We start from the raw sequence: 12,421 nt of genomic DNA on the forward strand, positions 1-12,421 counted from the left end.
CGGGCTTTTGAATGCTCAACCCGGCTCGACCCAAAACCCATGAAACCTGAACACAACCCAGGCTATTTTCGGGTCGGGTCGATGCGGGTCGGGTAAAACCCGGCTCGAGTTGCAGCCCTGCCTTTCTATTCCTCCTCTCTCCCAGTATTAGATGTTAAAAAAGAAATGATTTTTAAGGGGTGTTGAGATTGCAGGAAAAAATCGGAAGATAAGACTTATTTTCTAATACTTAATAAGTTCTAATATTTTATATAAAACGATGCCACCATGAATTTAAAATATAAGAGCCCGAATTGTAGTTATCTCCGATTTCATAATCTCTCTCAGTATTAGATGTTAAAAAAGAAATGATATTTAAGGGGTGTTGAGATTGCAGGAAAAAAAATCGGAAGATAGACTTATTTTCTAATACTTAATATGCTCTAATATTTTATATAAAAAGATGCCATCATGAATTTAAAATATAAGAGCGCCAATTGTAGTTATGTCCGTTTTCATAATATTAGGCTCGTCCTTACTGCTAATTTGTTCGAATACTGGTTTGTTTCATCAATAAAATTGGGGTTTTTAGGTTAAAATTGGGTGCATATTTATCGTGAGCCTAATCCAAACTTTTCACCCATGGGGTTCGTATCATAAATAGGCCATTAACCAAAAAATCCCCATATATCAGATGATCCTGATTGCCCAATCTCGAAAAATACATGCTCACATACAATAAACAAGGCAGTGTGTCTATCAAAATGAGGGGTCACTACAAGAAAAAGGACATTCAGCGACGTTCACGACCGTCGGTAAAAACCCGTAGAAACGTCGCTTTACGTAACACCGACGGTTTGTCGTAGCGTCGGTAATTTCACCGTGACTAAACCCTTTTACCGACGTTTTTTAATAACCGTCGGTGTATGGATTTATACCGACGTTTCAAAGCGTCGGTAAAGGGACAGAAAAATTTGCCTCGGGAGAAACATTCACCGACGGTTGATGGAACCGTCGGTAAATGTATTTTACACCGGCGGTCTTGAGCGTCGCTAAATGGCGGTAAATGGCATTGGGTGAACTTTTCCCGCCGACGCGCATTTCGTACCGTCGGTATTTATGACATTTACCGACGGTTATAACCGTCGGTAAAAGTTATAGAGGCATATAGTTTTTAGATTTACCGACGGTTTTATGACCGCCGGTGAATAGTTATTTTTTTTTTTATATAAACAAAGCAACAAATTGGGGGACTTAGAACCTGTATAAATCCTGTACCCATTAGAAAATAACATGAATCTGTTGGCATCTAAACAAGAGAAAAATAAGGCATCCAAAGTCATCAAACAAATCATTTCCATGTAAAATTAACCAAAGCATTTACCCATTAGAAAGTAACATGTACATATATATATTGGCATCCAAACAACATTAAAAAAGGCATCCAGAGTCATCAAACAAACCATTTCCTTCACTACAACAAATCAAAACGAGAAAGCAACGAATCCGGAAGCCCGATATTCTTTGTCGGAGTCAGTGAACGATCATACTGCATATGTCATAGCCAACATATAATTAGGTTATTAAATATATTATATTCTCTTCCTGAGAAGAACAAAGTAATAATCATATTATATAGTCATATGACAAAGCTGGAGTTAAATGAATGGTTATAGGAGAGCCCAATTCAAACACACAAATAACAACTTACGGTCCCATATATTGGATTTGCAGCAGCCACTACACTGCATCTAGCGTTTAGTGAAGCGTGAATACTGGCTTTGGCAATTGTTACTGTCTGTTGCTCCATAACTTCATGTATGGCAACACGGTCTATATCATTCATCTTGTCAAACTCATCGATACAAACAACACCTCGATCGGCAAGAACCATTGCACCGGCTTCTAGCCTCCTTTCACCTGATCATACAAGTCCCCTGAGAAACCCAACAAAAATTGCAAGATAATAATAACCTACAGAACCCATTAGGGAGTGGTGCATTACCAGTTTCTTGGTCAGAGGTAACAGCAGCTGTTAAACCAACACCTGAGGAACCACGACCTGTGGTTGATATAGCCAAAGGGGCAATATTCATAATTGCTCTTAAGAGTTGCGATTTGGCAACTGAAGGGTCCCCAACCATCATCATATTTATGTCCCTAGAGATAAGAGAAATTAAACGGTAAAAGATTTTAATAGCAGGTAAGATGGGATCATTGTGATACAAGAGAGAAAAGAATTCTTACCCTCTTAGATGGGTCCCATTTTTTAAGTTCTTTTCCATGCCACCAAGCATCAATAGAACCACTGCTTTCTTTATCCATGAATGCCCATAAATAGATGGTGCAAGTGAATTGCCAAGCAAATCAAATGTGTCATCTCTCTCTGCTATTTTTCTGATGTTCTTTATGTCTTCAGCAGTGTAGATTGGTGCATTTGCCTCTTTATTGAGCAGAGAGACATTATTGGCTATAAGCACAGTCCTATGATACAAAATCACGATTTAAATAAGAAAAATTAACTTTGCTATAAAGAGGCTATGAAAAGAACCAACAAAATTCAAATAAAGCAACCTGAATACTCCATTCACACTGCCCTTGCTTTTCCCCGGAAGAGCTTTATATACCCCCACAATGGCTACACGATCTCCAGGTTTGCAAGAATCAACAAGGTCATCCTCTACAATGACATCCACTGTTCTTGGAAGCTAACCCGGGGCGGAATTCTCAGGCACTTCTTGCATGGATAGTGTTTGGTGGTCCTTGTACTTGCACAATCCATATTCAGTAACCAACAAGTTGCCATTGTCATCCTGGCCCGTTATTCAATCGTTGAGATACTATTGTCTTGGAAAAAAGATACATGTTGTTGCTTAACATATAAGAACATTAACAATTGCATATCATGTTATGGCATAAAGAAACCCAACATTACCCTTGTAGGATACACAGACCCTGTGGGAAGACCCATATTTGATGTAATGTCCCGATATTCACGGGTTGTGAAGGATCCTGTTGTAGGGCAGTAATGAACACTTTTTACAACCTTCGGCCTTACGAGAGAGCCTTCAAAAGTAAAAAAAAATGAATGTCGTATTAGCTACACAAGCAAGATACTCAGGGTAAGCCATTCACTAAAACCTTTTGAAGCTTTATCAAAATCAACAATAGATGTGTATAAGAATTGCAACACAGACTCAAACATTGAGTCTATGCTTACAAGTATGAATGCCATTGTAGATGCACCAATTAGTCAAAACCCAGAAACACCATAATTATATGCACGTATCACAGAAGCCCTGCTAGAGCCTTGTGCACTGGACCGCCCTTATCAGAGAACCTAGCAGAAACAAGCAGAAGATTGTGGCCCTTAATTAAGATTTCAAAAGATTTTAAAACACGATTCAGCACTATATAGGATGAATTCTATGATACAATTTATGCATGTAGAAAACCCAATTTATGCCAAACTTTTCAATTCACTGCAACATGAACTATCAAAAGCCTCAGAACCCACAAAAACCCCATCATACAAAACAATAAAATCCCAAAAAATATAAAAACAAAAAAGCAAATTAAACAGAATAGAAAACAAGGAGAGTTATGGAGTTTCACCTTTTTTTTCCTGCTGCAATTGATCCGTGAGTTATGGATCTGTTCTGTTCAGAAACAGAATTTGTATCCTACCCATTCGATGTGTTCAAAGCCCACAACAATTCAGTTTCCAACTTGGCAAATGTGACATTTCTTATATTTCTCCGATGTTTATGGGTCTAGCCATCAAGCTTTGGTTCAAGTCAGCTCTCCTCTGTTTACTTTTAGAATGAAAAGGGTCCTACTGGTGATCAATTTCAAAGTTTATTTAAATCAATCAGTCAAACAAAAATCAAAATTCAGAAGGATAAATATACTACTCGCCTTTTTGCCAAATCACATTATCCATAGCAATGACTCAACTGAACTTAACTGACCTTCACATAGACTAAATTTGCATTGACACAGAGAGCAAGGTTACTAGGAAGAGTCCATGGTGTGGTTGTCCAGGCCACTAGAGCTGCATTATGTGGATCGCCAACTATTGGAAAGGACGCCATGATTGCAGGGTCAGATACATCCTATGAGATTTGAAAAGGTTAGAGATAAAGGGGGAAATGCTTCGGTACAAAATATTGGGAGCTCTAATAGAGGGTTGCAGTGAACATCAAGAAAATCTTCATCATTACCTTATAGTTCAACCCAGCCTCAAAATTTGCAAGTGGGGTTTTAAGGCTGGTGCTGTATGGCATAACCTGCAAAAGAAAATCAAAATTCACGTTCTTCAAAACCAGTAAATACCCATATATGAAGAACCAGATCATAAAGATAAACTCAAACAGTACTTGCCAGTGAAAGAGTAGAATTCACAGTTTATAGTGCTGTATCAGGCAATTGATAAAAAAAAAAATGTATGTCGCTGAAAAACTGGGCAATGTGATGAGCAGTTGAGATGCGCAAGATGCATTAAAAGCAGGGAGTTTGTAGGCACAATATGATATTAGTCACCAGAATTGTACCCTTTTTGGCCGTATGGATACAAGGATTTTGTAATCTAGGATTGTAAAATCCTGAATTTTACAAGCTAAAACCTGGAATTTATAAGCTAAAACCTGGAATGTCCATTTTCAGGATTGTAAAATCTAGGTTTCAGCTTATAAAATCTAGGTTTTAACTTATAAAATTTAGGTTTTAGCTTATAAAATTCAGGTTTTAGCTTGTAAAACCTAGGATTTTACAATATCCTGGATTACAAAATCAATGTATCCAAGCGAATGGAATTAATGCCCTTGGTTCACAGCTTGTTTGGCATACAAACTGACATTAATACAAATTCAAAATGTGACTAGCAACTATTTAATCATGGGCTCACTAATTAGAGTATTTGATTGGCTGATGAAACATGGCAAAGAGCACACACTCAACGGGTGTTTAGGTGGGTAAATAGGGTGTTTACAACTTGAATAAAAGTGGTCTTCATTGACAGCTTCCATGGCAATTGAATGGCATGAATTTCAGGTCTATTTGAAAGCTTTCTTAACCAAAGAAAAAAACACCTGATGGGATACAAAATAGGGCAGATTGAGTATGGATCTTTCACAAGATCTGGACAACAATTTGGGGAATTAAAAAAAATACTCACTGTTGGAACTCCAAGGCATGTAATAACAACACAACAATAACAATAATAAATAAAAGCCTAGATGGAAAAAAATCAAACAAAAGCAAAGCCCTAGGGCAAGGAGAAATATAAAATAGGAAGAAATCATGAACCTCCAGATGCACTTCCTGCTATCACACAAACTCAAATCATAAATAAATATAAAATATGAAAAAATGGGAAGATAAAAGGAGTAAATCCTTTATACAAATTCTTAGGGCTTCAACGTAAACTCTCCGGAGTCTACAAATACCAGAAACTGGGAAATAAAAATCAATGAAAAAAAAATTTACATGGGTTATGTGCTAACAAAATGGATAAACCGAAGCGCACCTTTCAGATGATTGCCGATGTGGGTTTCAAAAAGAAGAATAGGGAAAACAAATGCACAGAAACCCAATAAGCAGAAAGTAAATGATCTATGAAAAAAGCCCAAAAACAGGGAGAGGTTGAAAAAAAAATATGTAGAGAACGTACTTACCCTAACAGGCGATTGGATAGAGCTGGAGAGCTACTTTGAGATGATTGTCAATTTTCCTCTTATTGTTTGTGGCTGCTATATGATATGCCCTACCCGTTTCAGATCAAGGGTTAGGACCATATATTCTATGAAGATGATTTGGAGAGGATGGAGATTATGGTTTTTTCTCCACGGAGATTAGGCTTTTTTTTGCACGAAAGGGTTTCGATTTAGAAGGGCGAAAATTGGTTTTTCTAGAGGATTTCTTGCCGAGACAAGGGAGAGAACGTTTTAGAAAGAGCGGGGTGGGAAAAGCTAGGGCGCGAGTTTATCTTTTAACACGTCACCGACGTTTGGGAAAAAAAGCCGGTAATTCTAATAATCAGAGACGGTCGTGAACGTCATAAAAAAAGGAAAGCATGTATCCAATTAATTACCGACGTTTAACATATAAAACATCGGTAAATAATTACTTTTATTGACGTTCCTTAAACGTCGGTAAAGAAATACTACGCATGTTTTGGGCGGGATAAGTTACTCCCCGCGGGAACAATCCTTCACCGTCGGTAGTTTTACAAACATCGGTATATATATAATATTAGTGGCGTTTTTTGTGAACGTCGCTAAAAGAACGTCGCTGAATGTCTTTTTTCTTGTAGTGGGTGATAATAATTATTTAGTTATTAAGGTCCCTTTGGTGTAGTCATGGCTGATGCATCCAATGATCTGTGTTGTCCATCTTTGTGCAAGTGAACTACCACCAACAGTGCTCATTGTTAATTATATAGTGCCACATGTATGATGAGGATCTTGGTCAGAACCCTTATTTTTAATAGGGAATGATATATTCAACCCCCTTTCTTCCCTGGATCATCCCCTTGTAGTGTAAAATAACTGCTCATAAATAAACTAGAGGGGGTGGCAGGAGAAGAAAAGGGACTTATTACCTTTCTCATTTTCCACTAACCCACTTGCCCTAACAAACATTATGAAACTAATCATTAGTTCTCAATTAGCAAACCATTAATGACGCTTTCCTAAATAACTTAACTGGGTCACATGAAGATTCTCTATTTGGAGCAGGTACAAATCAAGGGAGTGGGAGTTGAGATTTCAAAGTCATTAACGTCCAACACATCCACCAGAGCGATGGAGTAGTTTTAACTAACACCTCCTTCTTCCTGCCAATACAATAAAAATCCATGCATTTCATTCAACTCACACCCCTTCAATTCAATTCCTGGCGGTGCAATCACTCTCTCTCTCTCTCTCTCTCTCTCTCTCTCTCTCTCTCTCTCTCTCAGCTTATTTACTCTCAATTCACCATCAAAACTCAAATCCTCCTCTTTCTTTTTCTCTTCTATTTTCCTTCTTCAATGGGCAACTACGTTTCTCACCGGACTTGCGATATCAACGGAAAAGTCATACTTCCCGACGGCACAATTCACATAATTGATCGTCCGATATCGGTTGCGGAGCTCATGCTCGAGCACCCGCAACAGTTCGTGGTCGACTTCCAGTCCCTCATGGCCGGAAAAAGGTCAGCCCCATTGCCCGCCGACAAGAATCTAGAGATGAAGAAGGTCTATTTAATGCTTCCAATGAAATGGGGAAAGGCGGTCACATTGTCGGCCGGCGAATCACATAGACTCCTAGCAAAGGTTCGGTTCGTTTTGCGATCCGGGTCATTTTCGGCTTCCATGAAGATGCTTCCATGGTTCGCCAAGATATGCCCGGCCGGAGTTGGAAAGGGAGATGGAATTGTATTGAGGAAAGATGGATTGGTAGAGAATTGTGATGGGCCACGTTCACTGCTAGAAAATTTCGCCGAGAGGCCAGAATTTTTGAGTAGGCAGTTTTCCGGCAAGGGGTGGAAGCCTAATCTAGAGACCATCAAGGAGAAAGTGGTCGAGAAGAAGGCTTCTCATTGGATGTTTTAGGAAGGTAATGATTGTAACTGTCAGAATCTATAGTAGATATAGTGCCACAGGTATGCATTCCACAAAGCATAGATCTAGCTCATAAAAAAAGAAGAAGCATAGATCTATGAACATGTACAAGGTGGTAAAAGTGAAAAGGGCTTGGTTTACTTGTTTGATTCTGCAATGGAGTTCCCTTCTCTAAAATTAACTTAGAATTTTCAAACTTGAATCTCTTAGCATGAAACATAAGGGCCTGTTTGTTTTGGATTTTGAGAACTAGTTGTGAGTCCAAAATTGATTATTGTACTCAAAATTAAATCCAGCAATCCAAAAGCAACCATAGCTGGTTATGGAAGAGCATATCCTTGAAGATTAAATTCTGTAGTTCGAGTTGAGCAGTGTTTGCTAATAGACGTAAGCATCGGTGTTTAAGACAAGTGTTTCCTAGTTCTTGTGGTGTCCTTGGAAATGATATCCACACTCTTATTTCAATAATGACACCCTTCTATTTATTTTATACTTCATTTAATTAGATGTTAAAAGCTATTAGAATTCCCAAAACGTAGATATACATACAAACCCCCTTACCAACGGTAGTGAATGGACTGATGGCAAAATAGCGAGCGGATTTTACCACCGATTGCGAAGTGAAAGCTCGTCGACCCTGTTTGTTTTGGATTTTGAGAATCGATTGTTAAGTCCAAAACTGATCATTAGACTCAAAATTAACGCCGTTTATTTCGAATTGGACAGTGATATCCTCCTCCCTCCCTCCCTTTAACGGATACCGTTAGGATATATGAAGGGGGGAGGTGCAACCGTATCTCCAAATGCTTTAAAAGTAAACGATTTCAAACGAGCAGATTGGGGGCGGGGGTGTATATCATTGCCCTTTCGAATTTTGTTTTGGATTTTAAAAACAGATTGGCAATCGGTTGCCACAATCTCAAACGAACAGGGCCTGATTATTGGACTCAAAATCCCATTTATTTTTAAGCCCAATAATCAGTTTTGGTCTCACAATCAGCTCTCAAAATCCAAAACAAACGGGGACTAGACTTGGGCCGGCACAAAATCTCTTCAAATGGGTCAATCATCTGTCCATCGATAGCAATAATCCCTCATAAGAAACCACCTTGGAAATCTCTTGAGATGGAAGAAAAGGTCTGCGACAAAATCCACACAAGAAACATTGTTTAACTTGAGATCTCAAGAGATTATTGATTGTTGTCAGTGAAAAGAAACAACCTAATCAGCATTAGGTCTCAAGAAGAGTACAATTCTAAGAAATCAAAAACTTCAACACGTATATCAAAGTAGATTGCAGCAAGACTACATTCCAAAGAGTGCAATGAAGAGACAAACAGTTGTAAATGAATGACTGAGACCACCTTGACTAGCATGGAAGAGATGGGTAGGGAAGTTTCACAAACATCTATGTATTTTACAGCAGTATAGGACTAATCCATTCAGCAGTTATGATTTCTTCATGCAGTTGCAACAATATTTACAAGAAACTTAGCTACCCAACATTCAAAACTAACACCACAAAAACTACCTGTGATATTACAAGGATCAGTGCTCTAAAGACTATTACAAACATGTTATCTTGGATTTCAGATATCACACTAATTACATGAAGTTTTATATTTACAAAAGAAAAAAAAAACAAGCACAGGAAACATACCATCCTAGCTTGGAAAAATGTCTACCAATTTGCAGCACTGTAATGGCCACTGCCAAAAAGAATAGTGGCGGCGCCTGGCACAACTGGCATGTCATCACCCCTACTAGGGCTGACTGGGACCAAGAAGCTCGTCGTATTCCAACTGCGCACACCAAAAATAAATTGCAAAAAACAGTCATATTAATTCTTTAATAATTTTGAGGTTACCTGGTCACTACGCCTGTTGCTTAAAGAAGCAAAGGGCAGAATGCAATGAAAAGTGAAGACGAAAAAACAAGGAAATTTTGAAGTTTTATACCTTTTCCCCATGAAAATACGGTATCATCCCAAACAACAAAAATAGAATAACAACCTAGTCTATGACAGATTAGATAAAAATAGACTCACTTCCCTCAAAACTGCCTAGATATGTCACATGACTCAATAAATCATCCAAAGAGGCCCATTCCCTTTTAGAAGTGATCAATCCTGTGCTTTTAAGTAGTGTCATTTGTAGTGAATGAGAAATAGTATTTCGGGTTTTTTTCTGCAAAATCTCTAAAGATTAGAGAACCCTGAAAGCTTAAAAGAACTGACAATTTTTTTTCCTCTCAAACATAATTACTTTACCTTTACAGTGTAAGTAATTCACAAAAGGTTCATGTCCTGCTAGAAGTAATAATGTGCTATCAGAAAAAATGGTTTAGTGATGTATGAAAAGAAAAATGGGTATTTCTGGACTCTACAATTTCCCATAACCAGATTAGCCCTGAAAAGAGAAACTAACATTTTTTTTAATTGTAAAACATCATTGGACATGCTTGCAAGATGTTTTCTTCTCATTTTCCCATTTACAGTACATTTTGATGATGCTTAACATGAAATGACTATAAAAGCAGATAATATTTTTCATCAGAAAAGAAGAGAACTATTCTGCCACCTTGAACAGTTATTTGGGCTGTTTTACGAAAATCATGTTCTTTTTTACTTTTCCATATTTAGGAGGATTATGTAGGGTTTCATCAGATAAAATGAACTCAGTTTCCCCAGAAAACATCCTACCTGTGCCTGATCAAAGGCCACCTTCATTCTCCGATACTCTTTTTGTGCTTGGTGTGATCGGAACATAGATTGAACTCGTATGACAGACCTTTCAACTCTCTCTTCAGTGTGCTTCCTACCGATCAAATAGAAATCCTCCTCTACACTGTTCTCTTGATCCTGTTTTACCACAGGAGCTTCAGTTTCTTCCACCTGAAGCCCACGTAAGCCTTTTCTCTTCAGACGCCAACGTAAAATTGCCTTCTCAAGCACTCCAATGGACCAAAGTATTTTCCGGTACTGCCTCCTCACCAGGTGACCTCGGAATGCCGCCTGATTAGAGACATAATTAAGTCAGCAAACATCAACAGCCAACATTAGCTTTCTTAAGCAAGTCTGTAAGCACTGTGTTTGAACTTTTAAGTGTCTTGAAGTATGCCTTTGGCCTGTCTTAAGGCAGTCTTTCAGGCGCCACAAGGGTCGTACTAGAGGGTTTATAAAACCCCTCAAGCTAGCCACCAGCAGCTAGAAGTATACTACGCACTCGTAAGCTATGTCACAAATTTTCAAAATATCGTGTTTTTATCGCGACATTTTGCTAAAACGACAAAATCTAGAAATAATCCTGAGGTTTAAAAAATATAGCAATATTTCCATTTTTATAAGAAAATATCGTGATAATATCCATTTCAAAAAAAAATCGCGATCATATCACGATATTATCCCGATATATATACGATATTTTTATTTTATATTTTTTTCTTAAATTTTATATTTTTATATATTTTTCAAATAATTTTATTCTTATTGTTTTTTCTAGATGTATACCCGAAAAAAAGTTTAATATATCCTGAGATTTTCCTTTGCCGAGAAATTCCTGACAACGATATTTGTGTCATAGCTCGTAAACCTGTCTTGACTCGGCCTTTTGGTTGCCTTAAGCACCAGTAACCACCAGCCATGGTTTTAAATTTTGACCGAAATCCGAAATTTCGGTGGGGACCAAAACCGAAATTTTCCGAAATTTCATTTTTCGCCATTTACCAAATTTCGGAATTACCAAAATTTCAGACTGAAATTTCGGATTTCGCCGAAATTAAGGTTTTCGATGGGGTCCGAAACAGTTACCGAAACCGAAATTTTAAACCATGCCACCAGCACAAGTTAAAAACATACAACAAAATCAAGATATTATGATTCCAGGGTCAAAAATTATTCAAAGATCAACAAACCTTGATACTGCATCCATAAAGTCAGCATCCATAGAGTCAGACTCAAGAAAGAATGAGTTTAGCAGTACCTGAACTCGGATAACTTTCTGGCGCATATTGAGAAAATCTTTGCGAATCTTCCAAGTACGAAATCCATGTTGAATTCGGAGAGCAGCCACCATCCTCTTTCGTGATTTGTAGTTGCGAAACGCATGCTGAATCTTTATTGCAGAAATTTCAACGAGGGCTTCTATTTCTGGATTGGCTGTCTGAATTGCTTTGGTTCGCAGCTTTAGAGAGTGCTCTCTCAATGCACTCTGTATACAAGCCGCTGCATTGGCAGCTGTGCGATATGCTGCTAGAGAATCTTTCAAACACAGTTCATCCTCATCAAGATTCACATCCTTTATCGGATCTGGACCATTGGCTTGCAGGGACCCACTTGCATTACCGGATAGTGTCATATCCCGGAAATGTGCTGTTAAACCCTTTTCTGCAAGATAAGCGGCTAAGCCATCATAACCTTTTATTGATGCTAGGTCAGCAGACGTGTATCCGCCGAGGCATTCGTCATTGGGGTCAGTGACCAAGCTTGGGTTCGCCCCTGCAGATAGGAGAAATGCGACCATTTGCTCCCTGCATGTGCAGATTTAAATGTGTGAAAGGTAGATATTGAAAAACTAATCAAGACCAGAACATATTTCCAAAAGCAATGCAAAACAAAGAAATATATGGTGTTCCAATTAATGAAAGTGTAAAAAGAATTTTCTAGTCCAGTCTCAAAAAAGGATATTAAGTACCTTATCCTAAAATATTGAATGTTATTACCTTTATTTTTTGAATGGTAGAATGTTATTACTTTTATTATAATATCATCCTCCTAAAATCAGATATCACTTCTACTACTGCTTCTGGTGCAGTTGTTGTTATCAATAAACTTTAATTCAT

The 12,421-nt window shown here is 38.0% G+C and overlaps 3 protein-coding genes across 12 annotated transcripts in view; 1 reads left to right on the forward strand and 2 right to left on the reverse strand.

Moving 5' to 3' along the window:
* Window positions 1-1,365: 1,365 nt before the first annotated feature.
* Window positions 1,366-5,964, reverse strand: LOC143852750 (DNA replication licensing factor MCM3 homolog 1-like). 9 transcript variants are annotated; one of them, XM_077362333.1, is made up of 11 exons: window positions 5,655-5,964; window positions 4,203-4,268; window positions 3,951-4,094; window positions 3,595-3,817; window positions 3,200-3,319; window positions 2,915-3,045; window positions 2,554-2,792; window positions 2,227-2,463; window positions 1,985-2,139; window positions 1,691-1,899; window positions 1,366-1,528 (listed from the first exon to the last, which is right to left on the reverse strand). In XM_077362333.1, the coding sequence occupies exons 8-11, from the start codon at window positions 2,274-2,276 to the stop codon at window positions 1,454-1,456; spliced, it is 489 nt and encodes a 162-aa protein (XP_077218448.1). In that variant the 5' UTR covers window positions 2,277-2,463; window positions 2,554-2,792; window positions 2,915-3,045; window positions 3,200-3,319; window positions 3,595-3,817; window positions 3,951-4,094; window positions 4,203-4,268; window positions 5,655-5,964; the 3' UTR covers window positions 1,366-1,453. The 9 variants fall into 9 exon arrangements, with proteins under 9 accessions (XP_077218448.1, XP_077218456.1, XP_077218453.1 ...); XM_077362341.1 differs by lacking the exon at window positions 3,200-3,319 and having other exon boundaries at window positions 3,595-3,814; window positions 3,951-4,054; XM_077362338.1 differs by lacking the exon at window positions 3,200-3,319 and having other exon boundaries at window positions 3,951-4,054.
* Window positions 5,965-7,009: 1,045 nt separating this feature from the next.
* LOC143852289 (multidrug resistance protein ABC transporter family protein) lies at window positions 7,010-7,573 on the forward strand. The gene has a single exon (XM_077361690.1). It carries the CDS (start codon window positions 7,010-7,012, stop codon window positions 7,571-7,573), a length of 564 nt encoding a protein of 187 aa, XP_077217805.1.
* Window positions 7,574-9,010: 1,437 nt separating this feature from the next.
* The window catches only part of LOC143852218 (calmodulin-binding transcription activator), a 36,395-nt gene continuing 32,984 nt past the window's right edge, over window positions 9,011-12,421 (reverse strand). For both annotated transcript variants that reach the window (XM_077361600.1, XM_077361598.1), the window contains exons 11-13: window positions 11,563-12,109; window positions 10,284-10,595; window positions 9,011-9,384 (exon numbers count right to left, since the gene is read on the reverse strand). In XM_077361600.1, coding sequence (XP_077217715.1) covers window positions 9,346-9,384; window positions 10,284-10,595; window positions 11,563-12,109 — 898 coding nt within the window. In that variant the 3' untranslated portion in view covers window positions 9,011-9,345. The remainder of the gene's footprint in view (window positions 9,385-10,283; window positions 10,596-11,562; window positions 12,110-12,421) is intronic.

Source organism: Tasmannia lanceolata, unplaced genomic scaffold (assembly GCF_043159265.1).
Source record: "Tasmannia lanceolata isolate RefF3 unplaced genomic scaffold, GAP_Taslan_0.1 ptg000019l, whole genome shotgun sequence".
NCBI classification, from domain to species: Eukaryota; Viridiplantae; Streptophyta; class Magnoliopsida; order Canellales; family Winteraceae; genus Tasmannia; species Tasmannia lanceolata.